Source organism: Corvus brachyrhynchos, unplaced genomic scaffold (assembly GCF_000691975.1).
Source record: "Corvus brachyrhynchos isolate BGI_N302 unplaced genomic scaffold, ASM69197v1 scaffold52, whole genome shotgun sequence".
NCBI classification, from domain to species: Eukaryota; Metazoa; Chordata; class Aves; order Passeriformes; family Corvidae; genus Corvus; species Corvus brachyrhynchos.
The window spans coordinates 3816759-3837486 of NW_008237221.1; the positions used below are offsets into that span (position 1 = coordinate 3816759).

Consider the following 20728-nt stretch of genomic DNA (forward strand, 5'->3'; position numbering starts at 1 on the left):
GCAAGTACAATTAGTTATATCTGCAGTGGGTTTTTAAGTCTGGTAAGGCCAGTGTGTGCACTCTTTGTTGGTGCCGTTTCTCTGTTGTAGCTAAAACAGTAATTGGTTACACATCTGCTCTTTGCTGTTACTCTGATGAAATATTTCCTGTGGCTGAGTACATCTGTTACAGAAAGGTAGGTGGCGGAACTTTAATTTAACACACTGTAAAATATCCTGTGAGTTTAATTAAACAGCATATCTGAAATACCGGAGTGTCTTTGCATTCAGCAAGTAGTAACCACCTGTGCTCTAGATGTTTTCTAGGACATCTTTTCCTCCCCTACTTCTGCACGTTTACACTGTTAGAAAGGTTCTGTCGAAGCTTTGACAGATCATTGTGTGAAGTCTATGCAAATGTAGTGTTTTCCAAAACCATTGAGCAGAATAGCTCAGTATGTCTCTTAATCTCACTTTTTAGTACTACAGTACTTGTGAACTGCCACCCCTAGTGAATATAGTTTAGTAATACAATACACTTCCTCCTTCTCCCCCTCTCCCTTTTTTCTCAGAAAGTACTTTTGTTCACCTTTTTTACTCTTGATTGCTAGTTTTTAGCTTCTGTGAATTTAGCTTCACTTGATTCAGGAAGCAAGATTCAAATAATTCTTGGTGATTTTTCCATCCTACTTGTGGCATTATTGAATAGAAGGAAAGTGAACTTAGTGAGTTTTTCTTTTCAGAACCCATTTGGAACACTCAAAAGTTAATATTAACTATATCTGGCTAATAATATATAATGGATTGTTTTGAAGCACTTTTTCCTTACTTGGTTTGACTGGGATTTGGTGCCTAGCCTTGACTTGTGTTTATGTTTTCCCTCAGCCCCTCTTTCCTGTTGTCTGGCGTGTTCTAACTACAAAAATTTCAAAAAATTGAAAGACTTTGACTGGTTTGTGTACTACTGACTGTTTCACTAATCAATATTTAATATGGTTTTCATAGGATATGTAACATGACACTGATATTCTGGACAGGTAATTTTCATTGTTTGAAAACCTTACATAATAAGGGGAATCAGGTAACTGCTAGAAATGAGCACCTTATTTTTTAGCATCATATTGCCAAGGATCCGTTTTGTGACATCTACTCTTGAAAAACCTGTAGCTTCTTATTGCTAAGAGTTGCAGTTAGAATCAAAAGAGTTCTGAAATTGTCAAAGTGAAGTTAATATTTAAAGGGACACTGTCACTTTTTAAAAACTGAATTTAAATCCTGGTTCTAAAAAACCTCTTTAATTATTGCTCCCTTACTCAAAGTTTGTAAGGCTGTTTGGTGGGATTCAGAACAATAATATTAAAGGCAGTGAAGCTATTCCCTTTGGCTTCTCCTTCCCATCCTCTGTATGCACATGCCTGCTTGTGGCCTCTTTGGTTTCAGCTTTGCTGTGGCTGTGTGCACCCTCCTGCCGAGCCTGGGAACAGCTGCATGTTTGCCCTCTCCAGAACGTGCATGGGTGGTGTGTCATGCTGCTGCATGAGGAGAGGGCAGTCCCTGGCCGTGACACTGGCTGCAGGTGAAGTGCTGCTACCAAATAGAGACAGTAGTGGACGTGTTTTCTACCCAATCTGCTCTGTTCGCTCACGAGCTGCGAAAGTAGAAACTTCTATGTAGTGAATGTGAGAATTTCACTCTGTAAAGATGTAATCTCATGCCTGTGACTGTGTCCCTTTAAATTCTATGTGCTAGAGTTTATAGCTGCCAAATCTGTATGTACTGGTGCTGAGTGCTGCAGTTGATTAATTGAGGGAAGAGATAGCATCCAGAGGGACCATGACAGGCTTCAGGAGTGGGCCCATGCAAACCTCATGAAGTTCAACAGGGCCAAGGGCAAGGTCCTGCACCTTGGGTTGGAGCAATACCTAATATCAGTGCAGGCTGGAGGGTAAATGGCTTGAGAGCAGCCCAGCAGAGAGGGACCTGGGGTACTGGGGCATGAAAAACATGAGGCAGCAATGTGTGCATGCAGCACAGAAAGCCAGTGGCAGACAATGGCACAAGAAAGATGTGGACCTGTTAGAGCTGGCCCAGAGGAGAGCCACAAAAATTATCAGAGTGCTGCAAACCTCTTCTGTGAAGAAAAGCTGAGAGAGATGGGGTTTTTAGCCCAAGAGGATTCTCTGGAGAGACCTTATCAGGGTCTTTCAATACTTAAAGGGAACTTTGAAGAAAGAGAGACTTTTTACCAGGGCCTGTAGTGATACGACAAACGGTAATGGTTTTAGCCTAAAAGAGGGTAGATTTAGATGAAATAGAAGGAAACATTTTTTACAATGAGGGTGATGAAATGTGGACACAGGTTGCCCAGAGAGGCAATGGATGCTCCATCCCTGGAAACATTCAAGGTCAGGTTGATCAGGACTCTGAGCAACCTGATGGAGATAAAGATGCCCCTGCCCATTGCAGAGGAGTTGGACTAGATGACCTTTAAAGGTCCCTTCCAGTGCAAATCGTTCTATGATTTTATGGAGCAGTCAAAAAAAGGATATTTCTTGGTAACATCCTCCAAAATGAAGTAGTTTGGCAGAAAGGGCAAGTGGAAACTAACAGAGTTAAAACAATGCCTAGTAAGGCATAACCCACGTTAACATCTTTGTGTATGACTGCAGTTCAGGAGCCACATCTGGCAGGGATTAGAAATTGCCTTTTGTTCTTTTTTAGCCCCCTCCGCCCCCAGATCTTAAGTGAAATGGTGTTAATGGATTTATGGGATTATATGTAGCTGTGTGTATGAATAAAACTGTCTTAACAAATCTGCCTGTGTGCAGATGCTTTGGGCCTTAAAGAGTAATCCCAAACTGCAGAATATGGTAACTGAAAGCCATTGAAAAGTGGTTCCCAAGAGAGATAGGAAGGAGGGTGGAAGAGGGGAGAATATATATATTTGCTTGGGATCTGATCCTCTTTTGAGAAGAAATAGAAATGTGATGAGCAGGGAAAACCTGTTCCTCGTTCTTGACCATATGTCCGTGAACAGGAAGATACATAGTGAAGCCCAGAAAATTGGCAATAACTGTTTATGGGATGGGCTTTTTTAAATTTTGTAAAGGAATCTAGCCACAGTGAATAGAAGAATTTAGGCAAATAAGAAACTACCCAATGGTAGTTCTTTCTAGTCTTCTTTAATTTGTGAATATAGCTAATTAGTTGCTACTGATTAATCACACATAAAAAGCTCTGATGGGATTAGGTGCGGGGGAGGACTCTGTGGAGTCCAGAGGATATGAAAAAAAAATTTTAGTGCAGTACAGGTCACTGGTGCAACCTGAATTTTATTTTAGACTGTGGAATTGGTGTCAGGTTACTGGAACTTGGTTGTTCCAAAAGCTAATTAAAATACCAAGTTTTTTAATAAGGATGGATGGGCATTAAAATCTTAACTAAATCTAGTCTCATTTTGATACAAATTTCTGTATCTTTATACATTTTCATTTTGTGATATAAAACCCAAAGGAGATTTTGAGCTACTGTTATTCATGGAGCATACTGTGTTTTTAGTAAGGTATGCTTTTCCTTGGCTTTATGATTTGTTAAAAAGCTGAAAACACCATGTCAAACCCCTGAAATGGTTAATGCCTGATCTTGTTAATAGTGATGGTGCTCATTCCTAGCGTGAGATCCTGCGTGTTGGCGGATCTTAAATTGGAAGTGGCCCTGGGTTTGGTTTAAATTTTCTCTGATCAACTTATTTAAAAGGAAGCTCAGTTGCCTGGTTAGCTTTGCCATCTCTGCTCTCCTATTCCTCTGCAGACTATTGCACCTATTTTAAGTTTTAATTGTTGTTTCAGAAATAATTTATGCTGGAGAATGAATTTTTATTTTGTTCTCAGTGTGCATGATTGAAAAATTTTGGGTAATCAATCCTGAAACATTTGAAATGTTTGACAACTGGTACCCCATGAAACAAAAAGTAATTTCTGTTGAATGTTGGGTTTAAATTTTAAAAAATCCTGTAATCAAATGTTTGTAAAAATAAGATTTTGACAGTAAAGAACATATTCTCCATATTTATGCAATCAAAAATAATTTGATTTTTTTGTACATATTCTCCACGTTTATGCAATAAATCAGACATAATTTGATTTTTCTTAAACAGGGGAAGCAGTAGCTCATACATGGTAATACTGTTTGGTGATACTGTCAGGTGTTTTCAGGCATATTGAAATGCATATATTTGGCTTTATCAAGGTGACAGAAATGAGCCACATCACCAGCAGCCTGTTAAGTCAGGTGCACTTTCACTATTCTCATAAGTTCATGGGCACTTTCATTATTAAGGGAAGTGAAACCATGAGCTGCCAAAAATGGTGGAAAGTAGTTTTCAGAACTTCTGTCATGAAAATTAATTTCTGCTTATGTCTGAACAAGGACATCTGTTAAATTTTGTATAGTAGCACTTAAGGTTGAATAATACATTTTTAACCTGACAGTGTTCCTAAATTACCATGTTTGCTTTCATTTTCCAGCTGGGTTTTAATTTTGCATGCATTTCAGTGAACTATAGTATGCATAATAGTTGTTTCCTGGAAGCATTTTGGGGCTGTCTCTGCTGGTGTTCTCCAAAATGAGCAAGGAAGTGGAATTTATTTTCCTTTTGTGGAGGTTTGTTAGCTAATGAATAAGTAATGCTGAAGTGATTCCATTCTATTTACATATATGCATATGATTTTGAACTTAATGTTGTTTGAAGAATGGCTGTAAGTAAGAAGGATCTCTTCTTTTTAATGACAACCCAAACAACTCCAAAGTTTAGTAGAACTAAATATTTCCATTTTGATAAAAATATTTAAGTTGTGGTTAGTTTGGCAAAGCAATTTGTAATGTGTAATGCTTGTCCTTAGTTTATCATAGGAGCCTCTGTGAAGCTGTTTTTTTGAAGTAATGCCAATAGAAAGTGGAAGTTGTGCATCTGCTCGCCAAGCAAAGCAGAAACGTAAATCTCACAGCCTTTCCATTCGAAGAACCAACAGTTCCGAGCAGGAACGGGCAGGGCTGCAGAGAGACATGTTGGAAGGGCAGGTAAGGTGATGCTTGGGAGCCTACATCACTTTTTATATGTGTTTTCTATGGGGAGAAGCTAAACAAACTTAAATATTGAAATATATCCAGTAAAGCTGCAGGAAAAACAGATTTTGTTGCTTGTAAGTGCTCTCTGGCTTTGGAGATTATTGATGTGGATGTTGACAATGTTTCAGGTTCTGTTGAGACCTGTGGAGTTTATCAGCTTCTTTGTAGTCTTACATGAATGATAAAACCATAAAACGATATAAAACCCAGCCTGATTATTTCAGTGCAAGCTTCCCCCCAACGTGCAAAAAAAAAAAAAAAAAAGTTCAAGATTGATTCTTGATTTCATAAGTTTGCATTTAGAATAGTAGCAACCCAGAAATATGAATAAACCAAATACTTCTTATGATGACTCTGATAGGGAAAATATTAGTTGGAAGGCTGTCCTGTATTCCTTTCCATAAAGTAAACAAAGATTGATTCTTGATTTCATAAGTTTGCATTTAGAATAGTAGCAACCCAGAAATATGAATAAACCAAATACTTCTTATGATGACTCTGATAGGGAAAATATTAGTTGGAAGGCTGTCCTGTATTCCTTTCCATAAAGTAAACAAATACTGCCTGCCTGACAGAAGTGTGAGCTAACTCAGATTTTTGTTTGTGTGGGGTTTTTTTGTTTGGCTCAAATGAAGGTGTGCTCTTCTGTGGATTAAATTTAAGGGAAAGAACAGCAGCCACTGCTTCTGTAGCTTTCTTAATCACATCAGTGTTGCAGGTGCAATCTGGACTTGGAGTATTGCACTTAACAATTCTGGTATTACCTTTAGGTAAGGCTTCTGTCGGAAGCAGTGCTGGCAAAGATAAGCAAATATCAGTTTAAAAGCTATTTATTGTCAAATTGACTACACAGTGTTAGATGATGCAAAACTCGATTTTTATCGGAGAGGTGGTTTGAAATACAAATGGAGTTTGGCTATGAGAAACCTCACACTGAAGTCTGCAGATACTCTGAAGGGAAAAACCTGGTGTTTTCTCAGTGTTGTAATTGGGGGTTTTTTTTTAATTGAATACATTTTTTTCAGTAAATCATAGCATTAGTTTTCTGAGAATTAACAGAGCCTAGGTTGTTGCTTCTAGTCACTTAGAAGTTGGAGAATGCAAGTACTTGGATAGAAAACTGTTCCTGCATTTGGGACTACTGCAGCCTTACGTCAGGAAAGGAGTGAAGGGCAGCTGAGAGGTCATGAGATGCTGTCACCCCTGCCTACTAAACCAAAATGTTAAGCTGTTTTAGTATTTCTTAGCAAACTCTAAGTGTATTATGCTGTAATACATAGCTGTTTAAAATGTTTTATCTACCATCTTGTTTAATTTTGTTGACCTTGAGAAGCCAGGTGGCAGAGTCTAGCAAGTAGAGAATATTAATGCCCCTTTACAGTGGAGCTGTAGAACACATGAGAACTAGCTAAGGACTTGTGCAGATAAAGAGATAACATTATTACATACTGTTTTAATAAGCTATTTTAAATAATGCCACCTTTAGAGGGACTAAAGGAAGTAGATGCATTTTACTATGCTGGTTACTTCATTACAAGTTTAGATTTGCTTATGCTTTCAGGCTTTGAGAAGTGGTTTGAAAACCTTTTCTACATCTCTTTTTTGATTGCAGAAGTTGTAGGATAAGTTAGTTTCTTCCATAATCTTGCTGTATGAAATTATTGGGTAATTGAATCAGAAAGAATTCTAACTTCGGTGTTTCTCTTAATAGTGTTTCATTTATTTAATATTCTTGTTTAATCAGTTTAGTTTCAAGTTGGTTTTAGTTAGGATCTATTTTGCTTCTGATTGTCTGTGAATGCCTGAACAAAAGTATCCTGTCAAGGGAGAGGCAGGTGAAGAAAGGAATGATGTAGGGCTTAAGGAGCATGGTCCCCCTTCTTCCAGAACAGTGCCACAGCTTAAACCAGCTGTGAACCTGTGTAAAACTGAATTGTGCACAAAGCAGGTGTGCTCTGTATCATGGCTATGAGTTGTTTCTCTTGCTCTCTCTTTAAAACTTTGGAAATAACTTACACAGCCAGGGTCATGGCAGGCCTTTCCCGCTGTGCCTGCAGACAATTCCCGGGGCTGTGGCGGAAGGTGACTCAGTTAAGTGAAAACTTTTTAAAAAAGAAGTTCATAGCTGGCTACCTAGGTAAGTAGTAAGTGTAGTAAGCCAATTTACATGTTGTATTCACCTTTCTAACCCATGTAGCTACCTAGGTAAGTAGTAAGTGTAGTAAGTCAATTTACATGTTGTATTCACCTTTCTAACCCATTGCATGTCAGCTTCTAATTTACTTTATCAACTGAAGGTATTCTTTTTTTCTTGAACTGCAAACATCTTGACATTTAAAAAAAAATTCCCACTTCTTATTTTTTTTAAATGAGTTGTACATGTATCTTGGTTTATAATTTTTCTCTAGTAAAGAAAACCAAAACAAATACCGTAGGTGAGTTGAATTCTATCCCTTGAAAGAGAAAGAATATATAAAATGAATAATTTTATGATGCACAGAGCTATCCATTTTGTGTTCTAAACTAGCAGTAGTTTTAATTTCCCTCCTTGCTGGGACATTGAGATAACTGTTAAAATCAGTCCAAGATTGAAGGCTAATTGTATAAAATATATGTAAAGAAAAATATAATCCCCAATATTTTGCCTCCTAGGATTCTAAGTTACCATCTGCTGTCCGGAATACACTCCTTGAACTTTTTGGACAAATAGAGCGGGAATTTGAAAACCTGTATATTGAAAATTTGGAATGTGAGTATCTATTTTTTTCTGGCAACTTAGGAATTGTTTGTATTTAGGTTATAGTAACACTAATTAAAACACTTACCTTGGATATTGTAGTATAATTAGTGTAGCTTTTCTGTGAGGAATTTAAGAATTGTTTTGAACTTGCAGCCAAAGATGGAATTTGTACTTTTCCAGAAAAATTCCTTTCTTAGCTCTTTGACCCGAGCAGTGAGAACTGATTTGTGTCAGCCCCCCTTGACTCTTGGGCAAAGCCAGTGAAGGGTCTATCTCCTTATCATTGTAGGCTCTAGTGGATTTAATGTTAATCTGGCAGTAACTCCATTCAGCCTTTGAAGTTCGTGAATTTGTTTTATATTTACAGGCTTAATTTTAATGATGCAGTATTAGTAAATAAAATTGGAAAAGCGACTTACTTGAAAAAGTGTAAAATGGGGTGGTTTTGGATCAAACGACTTAAACATTGCATAACCAGCACCTGCAGCTGTTCAGGAGTTTTGAAGTCAAGCATTCAGATAAAAATTCCAGGTGTTATCTGAAAAAGATATTTGTTCAATGACAGTGCAGTTGTCTGATAATGTAAGTGATCCAAGTTGATGCAAGAGGATCCCAACTTAAGTAACAGGCCTGTACAGTAATACAGTAAAGCCTCTGCTCAATTTCCCTTGCTGGAATTTTAAGCTGTGTTGGATTGGTTTGGCTTCTGAATTGTGGAATCTGTCTGATTTGGCTCCAAGTCAATTTTTTTCCACACCTGATCAGTTCCCACAGTTAAACCAGTCATTCATGTTATTGAAACAAAAAAAAAATTTCTTGCCTGCTTTTTTGAAAATGTGCTGGGTTTTTTATTCTCTTAAAACCTGTGATTGTGTTGATTAAAGGCTGCCATCAAAAGTACACCGTTTTAGTGACAATTTGCACAACTGAATTCTCAGCCTCCTGCTGAGAAGTTGGCTGGTAGCAAGAAAAGAAGAGTTTCCCTCCCCAGCCTTCAGAAATGCTTGTCAGAAAACAAGTGGTGGATTTTTACCCTCCAGAGTATGGTTATTTTCCTCCTTTTCAATTTCCATTTCTTTATATGCTTTCTTCACCTCACAGCTCTAGTTATGATTGTGGTCTCTTTTCACTCCCCTGACAATTTCTAAATTTTTCTCTTCTCTGCTCAGTCTAATGTTTTTTGTTCTTGGTCTAATTCCTGTACTAGTGCTTAAGCTACTGTATACAGATTTAAAAAAAAAAATCCAAAGTATAAAAAATAGTCATTTGCAGCACTACCTTTCTTGTGAGACTCTAGTAGGAGACAAGTATTCAGGGAGAATGCTATTTTGTGGTTAATAAAACCTTTGTTAAGAAAGGACGTGTTAATTCTATGGCTAAAATATTTATGATGCTACAAGTCTTTTGTCTTCTGCTGGATTTAATTCAATACAGATGGGCCATGTATTTAACAGAAATGGTTTTGTTAATCCTTAGCCTCATTTATTAGTAAGAGTAATTAGAAGCCGCCAATGCTTTCCATGGAATCTGGGTCAAGGCTGATCTCTGGAAAATTCAGCATGAGTCTTGGTTTTTGTCTTGGTGAGACCTACTTTTATAAAATCCCAGTTGATCTCTTTTCCTCTCCTTACCATAAAACAGCTTACTGACTAACCATAACAGTTCTTAAATAGTATGTTAATGCTGTTATTAATGATAGCCAATTTTTTGTAGTAATGTGAATTTCTGGTTTTGGTAGTGCGTAGGGAGGTTGATACACTGAATGAGCGCTTAGCAGGTGAAGGACAGACAATTGATGGAGCTGAACTGAGCAAAGGACAACTGAAAACAAAAGGTAAGAGAGCCACAAAGAATCCTAAACCAGTATTTTTGAATTGACTTTTTTGTACTTTGTTGACCAAAACTTAGACTGTTACTGAAGGGAATTAATACCAGTTGCTTATACAAACAAGGTAATGCTGTATTTGAAATATCTTCCTTTGAATTTATTTGTCTCAACAGCCAGTCATAGTACCAGTCAGCTTTCTCAGAAATTAAAGACAACTTACAAGGCATCTACTAGCAAGGTATGAGACAAATTAAATCTCTACTCGTCCATGTGTGAGACTAATGTGACTGTCTTTTAAGTTGTAAATTGTGGTTTCTTTAAGCTGGGTAGTGCTGGTCTGTAAGTAAATATGCCTCCTAAGGAGCAGGATGTTTATCTTGGATTCATCGATTATCCATTACTTAACCCATACCATATGATATTTTTACAATAATTGCTCGCCTTTTTTGAAGAAGATATGTTGGAGGGGAGAGTGTGCACACGTGTATGTGGGAGTGCTGTTTCATATGTAGACAAAAAAAAAGTAATTCTGTTTCATGAGGGAAATAGAGAACTTGGTAGTGGATTTCTGAATGAAGATTTGGGTATTGCAGTTGAAATGGGAATTTAAGTAGGCACCTTGTCCTGTTCCACTATAAAAGGGGTAGCCGGGAAAGGATTCTTTTCATAGATTTTTCTGATGAAAAATCAAGCGCTAAGACGGCAACAATGTCTGAAAACCGTTTATTGAAATCAAATAAAAAAAAACCAACAAAAAAACAAACAAAAAACCCCCCCAAAAAACCACAACTAAGTGTTCTTATATCCAGTTCCACTGAACTATAGCTAATTCCAATTTAAAACTTTACCTACAGGCAAAAATACATAAATGATTAGCATTGTAGTGTTTATTTTAATTACACTGTGCAACAAAAATCCAGGAGCCTGATAACTCCCTTCAGATACTAAGAAAGCCAGTATTCCAGAGCTCATACTTTATTTATAACCTACGCAGTTATGTCAGCCCATCCTATTGGAGCTGGGTGAGGGCAGCGGCCGCGAGCACGAAATCCTCACGTCGACAAGCTAGTTCCCGGAATTGGCACAGCAGGGCCAAACAGGCACAGGCAGGGAAACAGGATCTCAGGGAAGAGGGCGCGAAGGCGGGAGCAGAAGGGGCCGAGCTGACCCTTCAGGCGACCCAAAACGAAAAGACCTCGTGGTGTTGCGGCTAGCTGCTTTTATGTGCCCCTAAACTCCCCCACTCGGCTTCGCGGGCCCATTTTTAGTGGGCATTTTTGGCAGGCATTTTTGGCAGGCACCTTTCGCGGGCATCCGGGTACTTGACCAGCAAGCGTGTGGGGCGGGGAGCTGCTCGCAGTCCAACCATGGGAGCTCTCTCTGCCCTGATTTGGCTGCCAGGGGAAGCCTCTCTGGGCGCAGGGCAGCACAGATTAGGTTTGGGGTTTTTTACAGGAATTTTCTTCACCTCATTTGTGACATATGTTGAGGCATATATATATTGGTCCCTCTCACACCTCTATGTGTGCTATTACAAATTTCCTTTTAAAAATAATTTTTATTTTTAGCTATGACACTAGAACAATTTGTTGCCTTTGTGTTGCAAGCCTTGCTCATCAGTAGCTAGTGATCTTTTTTTGCTTGATGTTTTGGCACAATTAACCTTTCTGATGCTTTTCATTTTGTACATCTGCATCACCCTGATATTTTTGTTTTCCTTGCTCTCTCCCCTTTTTCAATTTTTACAGGGAGTTTACCTGCTTCTCTTTTTTCCCTGTATCAGAGTAATTTCCTGATACATTATTAAGCATAAATAAAACGTGAGGAAACCACATTCCCTCACATTTTCCTCACAGAGGTATGTGAACCAGCTGTATAGGCAGCTCTGTGGTGACCTGTAATGCAGGCTGATATGCCGTGTAGATGTCTTGGAAATACCTTCTCTTAAGTATGAAAGTTTGAGAGTAAGAAGAAGGTAGTGAAATAGACTGAAGCTACTGTGGTTTATCTTGTCTCCTTTTTATTGTGCTGTTTTCCAAACTTTTTTTCTTACCAATTTGCTGCATAGAGGTGCCTCTTTTAAGAGTTAATGATTTGCAAATTCTCTAATGAGACCACTTAAATAAGGACAAGTTGTTATTAATAGGGGCTGTATAGTTTTGGTACACCTACTATGTAGTTATGGATGAGTACCCTCTAGTGTAGTGTAGTGTTGTGTTTTGTGGGCTTTTTGGTTTTGTTTAGGTTTTTTTTTTTTTTTTGTTTGTGGGGTTCTTTTATTTTGTTTGGATTTTTATGGCAGGTGTTAAATTCTTGTCTTCTTTTACTTTCTTGCAATGTAACACTTGTATTTTTTCCTGAGCAAGACAGGCAGACCTCACAGCTTCAGCATGGGAAGCTGGGAAGTATGAGGTGGAGGCTCCTGGGTAACTGATGTGCATGCACAGCAAAGCAGCCATGAGTAGTGGAGCATGAAGAATTTAATACCTGAACATTATGCACATCTGTTGTGTCAATTGGTGCCAACAGATGTCTGAATGTGCTGATGTATTTCTTATTTCTTTATTTTCACAACTTTGAGTCAGAATTTACTGGGGACTAGGCAAGAGCTGAGGGAAATTACAACACTGAGAGCATCTCTGTCCAGTGTGTTCTTTGAAACCTTAATGCATTTCACAGAAGTGCTTTATTTTGACCTCTCCTTCCTTCCTACACAGAAGAGTCAAAGCTGTAACCTTTTGTCTCTTGACCCACAGAGAGAATATAACAAAGAGTTAGGAAGGAGTGTAACTTTCTAACAGACTGTGATTTTTCCATCTGTACCCTGACTGGATGTAGAGTTCCCCAATATCCTATCCGGGAAAGAGATGTGTAGAGTTTTAAGAGTTCAACAGCTCTGAAATTCTTATGACTATACTTTCTATGTGTCTTAAATGAACAGTGCTGTTTCCCGAAATGGTTGTGTTCCAAACTCAGTGGGGCAGTAGATTACAAGTTTTCTCTTCAGCCCTTCCTTTATACTTCTACCATACAGGGGGTTTCTTGGGTGTGTGGTTTTTTCGATTGGTTGTTGTTTTTTTTTTGTTTGTTTGTTTTGTTTTGTTTTGCCTGTAGAAAATTAGAAGAGACTTAAGTTTTACAAACCGATTGTTTTGTGCAGTTGCACACAATTACATTTTTCAGATTGGCAGCGTATATAGAATTAATTTTTTTTCTTAAAAGACCTTTCACTATTTGCTTAATCTAAAGAGAAGACTGATCCTTGACTGCTTTAATATTAGTAAAAAATACTAGGGCTAAAGCAATCTGTTCATTCTCTTGGGGGAAATGCTGAAGTGAACATTCTTAATTCAAGTCCTTCATATGAAATTTCCATACTGGAATACTTTTCATCATTTAGCTGTATATAAAGTTGGCAAAACTCATTTCAGAAAAGCGTTGTTTTAGCAGCAAGGGTTATCCACCAGTGTCCAAATCCTGAAGGGGTAGAGTAGATTTAACACTTGGTATTCTTAAAAGTAATTTTTGTTAACGGACAAGATTCTGTAATTTAGCTGCAGTTGGTTTTAGATGCAGGAATCACTATATGAAATCCATGTTTTGATGGTAACAAAATGTTATGGCTGCTGTTAATGATCCCTGGCTTATGAAAGTTGTTACACATCAGGAAAGCATCAATTGTTTATGCAAAGTCCTAAAATAAACTGAAGTGCTGTAACTTGCTCCATCCAAACTAAATTCCAGGATCTCTGATTTGTCTGGATCAGGATAAAGACTCTTAGAAGAATATTTTTATTCACCCAGTAGTTGAAAGGAATAAAACTTTCTGGCTATGTAGTTCTTGTTCGCACTGCTTAAAGTTGCTTCACATGACATTCTGTTCATCAGGTACAGTGTAATTCTGCTGGACTGGTGCTGAGTTGATCAGGTTTTCATTCTTACTTTGAATGTGCCCTGTCTGTGTAAGAAACGTTTTTACAGGTGCCTCACTCCGTTTGCCATGCAATTGTTTCAGTTTGTATACAATTTTCACTTGTTTACATAGTAAACAATTGCTTACCTATTAGTAAATCCTTTTACAGAAGGAAGTACATGAAACTGTATCAGTTTAAGAAAGAGGACAGACAAAAGTGAAACACACTCAGGATGTGGTTCCCCATTTATTTGTATATGATGATCTACTGAAGTTACTTCAGAAATTTTCTGCACTACAGAGACATCTTTTTATCACGTTGCATGTTCTTTACCTTTCCTGGCTTGGGACATTGTTTATGTGTGTTTACCAAAGCAGGAAGTAGTCCAGGCCCTGTCTATTTTATCCAATTACTGGTATGTGAAGGGCAGCAAAAAAAGAAAGGGAAAAAAGAAGTGTGGAAAAAGTGGGTGTTGAATAAATACCTGTATCAGGATATTTACTATTGGATGGTGTTCTTGAACTCTTATCTTCTGTGTGTTAATTAAAAGACTGCTAATACTCCAAAAGGAGTTTTATATTCTTGCCATTAAATGATAAGTGAAACCACTGTCCAGCAGTTTTGGAAATTCTTTGTTTGTTGGTGGGCTAGAAAATTTTTCTCCCAGAAGAATTTTTCATGAGGGTTTGACTCAACATTAGAAAGACAGAATGCAAGCACAGTCTGAATGTGGGGTTGAGAGCTGGAAAATACCAGGTTTGGAGTTTAAGCTGAGTGCTGTATTAGTCCTTTCCTGTTAGTACTTAATTCAGCTGTTCTGCTTCTCAGACACGAGTGCATTTAGTTTAAGGACTGTGTTCAGTGTGAAAGTTGCATCTGTAGGATTGTGTTCAAAATACAGGAAATTCTGCAGTACGGTTGAACTAATAATCTTTAGCATTAGCCTGTTCTCTTTTCAGTGCGTCTTTAAGGACTGTTCCTTCTGCTGCTGTGAAACCAAAATGCATATTAGCTGACAATTTGGAATTCAAATAGGGCATTATCATTTCATCATAGGAGAGTTGACATGCTCAGGATTTGGAATGCTCTTGCAGATTTTCTTTTAGCTTTAAAAACCTTTTTTGAAGTAATTTGCTTTAATGACATCTTAAGACCTTCTATTTTAATACCAGAAACTAATGGGATTTTAACCGTAGTTTACTGTCTGAAATGTAGACTTAATTAACTTTCTAACTTTTACTAAGCTGTAGATAAGTCTTAATGTGATTTGTGTTGAAGTATTTAAAGGTTTTGATTTAACTGGTCAGATACCTGCCCGTAATTCCACGCTGAGGAAAACACTGATAAATTGAAGTTGTCTTTTTGTTTCAGTTTAACAAAGCTTTTGAGGTAGTCTTTCTCAAAGAACAGTTATAAGCTTCAAGACTTGTGGGGTAAAAATAGGGTGTTTGTAATGGTGGTTTTACTTTTTAAAGCCATCTTTCATGACTCTTGGTTTCAGTTGTCTCTGGAAGTGTTCAGCAAGACAAACTTTTTTTTTTTAATATTGCACTCCCCTTTATCTGAAAATGTAGAATTTCTGCAATTTGGTTCCTTTCTGTAGATACTGAGTGTTTTCAGCATTTCTGCACTGTAGTGACTTGTAGTTTTACTGTTTTACTAGACTTTTCTTCCTTTCATTTGGTATTATGTATGCACATACTAATTTGGATTTAATGAGTCTTTTCTGTTTTTCCCCTAATAGCTTCACTTTGAGGGAGCATGCTTATCAAATGTTTAGATGAGTTTGACATATTTTTTTAAAAGCTTCATTACACAAATAAACAGGCATATGCTCTCAGGTTAATGTTTGATTTGATTAGCTTCATGCAGTTTTAAAGATAAACAGCAGTGAGTGTTTTAAATTGGAATGTTTCTGGGTTTTACTAGAATTATATAATAAGTACATTTTTTTCAAAGACACTACACTGGCTAGCAGGGACTGCCTGAGTTACCAGATGTACTTGTTTGGGAATAGGCAAGGAAAGTTTTAAGGTCTTTTGCTGGGTTTGGTCTTTTTCTTCTTTTTTTCCCATTAAAATCCTTACCCAGACTGAATGGGAAATGCACTCTGCACTTGTACAACTCATTATTCCAATAAGATTGCATTACTGTAGTACAGAATAGTTTGTCTTGCATTCTGTAAAAGGGCTGCTATTAAAAAAGAAAAAAAAAAGAAATGAGAGGTATGTTTGCATCCAGACTCACTTTCCGGCCATCAAATGTCAAAATTTTGACAATAGGGTATTGTCAGAACATTAAAGAATCATGGAAAAGTTAATGTCTGTTTTTATTTGTGAGATAATTACTTAATCTTGGATCAATGTGGAAAAAAAATGTTGGTGTCTCTGCTATTTCAGATTGTATCCAGTTTTAAAACTACAACATCAAGGGCAATCTGTCAACTGGTAAAGGAATATGTTGGCCACAGGGATGGTATTTGGGATGTCAGTGTCGCGAAAACTCAGCCAGTAGTGTTGGGAACTGCATCTGCTGGTAAAGTTTTGTGTTGCTTGAATGTTTAGAAAATGCTTAAGTCGCTAAGCTATAGCAAATACACATCCAAAGCATACTTGGAAACGGAGCTCCACGCTGAAAGAGTCCTTTTAAAGAAATTCTGTAGCTGAAAAATTCTTAAAATGGGAATTTCCTTTTCATTAGAGGGTTCAATTATACTTGTTGGTCTTTCTAAAACTTGTGCCAGTTCACTTCCATGCAGGTCATACTCTCCTTAGTCAGCTTCGCATGTTGGGTGGGATGGGGAGCTGCTTGCCTGGGGAGGCCTCTGGCACAGAATTTCATACGGCTGGATACAGAGACTCCTGCAGGCTTTCTATCCTAGCATTGTTTAGTCTTTGTTTTATAGAAACTATACACGTGGTCATAGTTTGCATATGCTTGTATTCTTGCATTCTGTCTTTTGCCTAAGAACACAGGGACAGCTAAAAGTGTTAATTTTCAGTCCTTTTTACTTTATTAGATTTATTCCTTCCCACTTGAGGGGGAACAAGTACTAATGAATAAGTCATTAAATCTATTATAGTCCAAAAATCAATATAGATATTTGTGTAGTTTTAGAAAATTATTAGGGAAATAAATCATAACTAGACAGAATCAGTCAATTTGAAGTGATAGTCTTTGGAAGCTGGAACAGAATCTGAAGGTACTGACTAGATCAGTATTTACAGACCAGAAACCTCTGCTATTTGGACTGACCTGTTACAATTTTTATGTGCCTGCTGAGGGGCACATTTTATCTTTGTGTGTGACATCTTGTCTTTGTCCTGATTTAACTTGGAAACAGCCATTCTCCAATTCAGCGTTAGGTACTACCCACTTAAATATTGAATTGTTTAATTTTGGGTGTGTCAGGATAAAGGAGAGGCATTTTGATTTCCTTTTTAAATTAATTTTTTTAGTGCTCTGCAGTGACCTGTATGCATTTGGAACTTCCATGCAGGAAGTAAATAGATTGTGCATAGAGTTCCTGTTTGTAGTGACTGCCTTTTCATCATGGGATGCTTTCTCTGATTTTTTCTGAGTCTCATGATACACAGCTGGAGCATTATATATGAAGCATGTAACCAAGTTAGGAAAAATATCAAAAGTAGAATTTGTCTTTCAATAGTTACTGCAAATTAATCTGATTAGGATAGCACCTTTACTTTTTGGGCAAGACGTGTACAATGATAAGAAAATGTTTTGTATATAAGGTGGTAGTCAAGAGTTCTACATTTAAAATCTTTCATATGGTATGTGCTAGAGTGGAAGATAACTTGTTTGTTGAAAGGGTAAAAATGAAAATCATATGTTTTTAACTATTTACAGCTGCTTTTTAATCTTTGTAGATCACACTGCTTTGCTGTGGAGCATAGAAACAGGGAAGTGCCTTGTCAAGTATGTAGGGCATGTTGGCTCAGGTAAGATAAGGGCATGTTGTGAAAACTGGGAACAGAGCATGGGAGGGGGAAATGTGTTTTGGCCAGCTACAGAAATGCTTATTGGGGTTTCACTTGCAGGTGTGCCAATATCATTAACAAGTCAATTGTGAAGTTCCACTAATTTTCATGCAGAGAGCATTTTGTAATATGATTCTTTATTGGAGAGGCACGTTAAGACAGTTCTGCAGATGCTAAGTGAATAAACAAGTCCATATAAAGAAATTTACAGGCACAGTTACGACACTCAGAAGTTAAATGTCACAACTTACTGAGGTCTCTTGTGTGCGGAGAACAAGGGAGACTTATATAATCCTAAATTAGCTGTCTTGCAGGATCTGTGTTATATTTGGGTTAGAAACTACAGATGCTGGGTGAATATCTATTTGCACTTATTTGTTTAATATCCCATATATAATTTGCTGCATAATACTAAGATCTTGTTTTTAAGACAGTTTTAAGACAGTTAATTAAATATAGGTGTTTGTCTTTCTTTATACCAATATGAATATTGTGGATACAGGGTTTTTAAACCCCATCTTGGGTGGAGAGGTGCAGTGCAGTGAGTGTTCTTGATGTTAATCCTAATTTTTGGTATCCAATTTGACAAGAATCTGATTCGCCCCCTTCTGTCTCTTAATGAGTTACAATACAGGATTTTATAGACCAAAATTGGAGAGGTTTTCCATAGCTTTAATGTGCTGTAGAGAATGGAGCACTTTGAGTGATCGTACCCTGGGAAAGTGAGGAACACAGTTACTGACCAGGATTGTTTAGTTAAGTAACTCAGCACATCACAGGAACTTTGTAAGGATACAAATAGAATTAAGTTCTCTAGAACTGCTTCAGCCATGAGTTGTACTTTTTCTTTCTGCTGTATGACTTTTCTCTCCTACAGCACAAAGATAAATACATAGAAAAAACTGGTAACACACTAATGTGTTCAGATATCTCGGGTTGCTTGCTGTATGGACCTTTAAGTTCTGTAAGGTCATGTTTGAAAACTTCACTCACTTGAACTTCCATGCTGATAGTTTTCTTTTAAAATTGCTATTTGGATAACTATGAAAATAAGAAGTTCTAACCTATATTTAAACAGCCGTGTTTAAACAACTGTGTTTGAACAACAACAAAAAAATTATACTGTATATAAATTTTATGTAACTATACACATCTATAAACTGTATTAGAAATAATGTATTTTTTATTTAGTAAAACTTCTTTTTTTTTGAACAGTTTGACAGTTGATTTGAAATGGTGCAAAGGTTTTGGGTGCCAGCAGCTGGTGCACCATAGAATTAGTTCAGTGTAAGGAGTATCTTTTTAGACTCATTGCACCGTGCTCTCCCAACAACATATGCATCTATTTTACTTGTATAATGAATGGAAATGATTTCTAAATTCTGTCTTGAATTGAATCTTATGCACTGAAATGAAATGAAGAGCTTCGTTGGGTGATAGAATTCTTGCAGGCCTATTTTGAAGCCATTATGTTTTGATATGGTTGCAGGACTGAAATCCCATTTGTGTTACTTGCATCAGGTTTTCAGTCATTTCTTCTTGCAAGCCTAAGTAATAAGCAGAAAGTTGATGGTAACATATAGTAAGTTTTCATTAAGTTAAAAATAATTATGAATACTTAAATTCTCTTTATGGAAGTCCAGAGCACTGTCCCCTGTCAGCTTATGTACTTCTTGAATGTGGTTTGTTTATCCTCTCTAACATGAACCACTTGTACTAGATTCAGGAAATAACTTTCTAGAAAATATGTGTTGTTGTATAATCAATTACAGCTGCTTTCCTTGGTACTGCACTTTTATATCACCTAAAAGATCACAACCAAAAGTTGCTTAAAACTTAAGAAGACTTGATTTTTCAATACTTTTAATGATAAAATAATGGCGAAAGAATTCTTTTAGTATACTAATTTAAAACTTTACTTTGTTTCAAACAGTGAACTCCATAAAGTTTCATCCCACTGAGCAAGTGGCTCTTACAGGTATGTAAAGTTTTTTCATATGTTAAGTATATTAATCTTGATGGAAAAGAAGTGTAATTTGCTAAGTTGTTCTGGTTGTAGCCTCTCTCCCTATTGCTTTGTCAGCATCCTTGTTGACTAAATTATTTTTATACTTGAAGGCATAAAAAATCAGAGCTAGATCTTGCCATCTGTGTTTTTCATGTCATGGTGTCATTTGTGCTTCCCTGCTCCAAACCAGACACTGAGAATCATACATCAGCTGAATGTTCTGGAATTCATCCCGGAGTACTGAAAGAACTAGTAGGTGTTATGGCAGGATACCTCTTGATTATCTACCAAAGGTCTTGGGAGCCTGGAGAGGTCCCTTCTGACTAGTGTTACTCCAATATTCCAAGAAGGGTGTGAGGAAAGATCCATGGAACTACAGACCTGTTAATCCAATCTTGGTTCCTGAAAAACATATGGAGATTATAATTTATTATTTAAAGAATAGTGCAGTCATCAGGCACTGTAAACATGGATTCACAAAGGGAAGGTCCTGTTTAACTAATTTGACATCCTTCTAGGATAAGGTGACCTGCCTAGTGGCTGAAGGGAATGTGGTGGATTTAGTTTTTCTGGTTTTTAGTAAGGGTTTTGATGTTGTCCTTCACAGTGTTGTTCTGGACAAGTTGTCCAGCTGTGGGATTAGCAGGTTCACGGTGTGCTATGTGGGCAGCTGGCTGAAGGGCAGAGCTCAGAGGGTTCTAGTGAATGGGGCTGCATCTGGCTGGCAAAGGATCACCAGTGGTGTTCCTCAGGAATCAGTTCTAGAGCCAGCCCTGTTCAATAGATTTATCAATGACCTGGATGCAGGAATTGAATGCACCTTTCGCAAGTTTGTTGGTGATACCAAACTGGGAGGTACTGCTGATTCTCATGAGGGACAGGAGGCCTTTCAGAGGGATCCAAGTAAGCGAGGGCTTTGGGCAATGATGGATGGGATGAAATCTAACAAGTTCAAATGCCAGATGCTGCAGCTAAAGCAGAGTAGTGTTGAGCACAAGTATAAATTGAGAGAGGAGTGGCTGGAGCGCAGCCCTGCAGAAAGGGCTCAGGGGGTGCTGGTTGTCAGCAGGCTTGATTTAAGTCAGCGGTATGCCTGGGCAGTCCAGAGGGCAAACCTCATCAAACACCCCACCA

General features: G+C 37.5%; 1 protein-coding gene across 1 annotated transcript in view; it reads left to right on the forward strand.

Moving 5' to 3' along the window:
- The first annotated feature begins 201 nt into the window (after positions 1-201).
- WDR37 (WD repeat domain 37) overlaps positions 202-20728 on the forward strand; it is a 42698-nt gene continuing 22171 nt past the window's right edge. The window contains exons 1-8 of the mRNA XM_008629666.2: positions 202-1016; positions 4881-5058; positions 7759-7855; positions 9585-9680; positions 9848-9912; positions 15988-16123; positions 17476-17547; positions 19520-19564. Coding sequence (XP_008627888.1) covers positions 4921-5058; positions 7759-7855; positions 9585-9680; positions 9848-9912; positions 15988-16123; positions 17476-17547; positions 19520-19564 — 649 coding nt within the window. The 5' untranslated portion in view covers positions 202-1016; positions 4881-4920. The remainder of the gene's footprint in view (positions 1017-4880; positions 5059-7758; positions 7856-9584; positions 9681-9847; positions 9913-15987; positions 16124-17475; positions 17548-19519; positions 19565-20728) is intronic.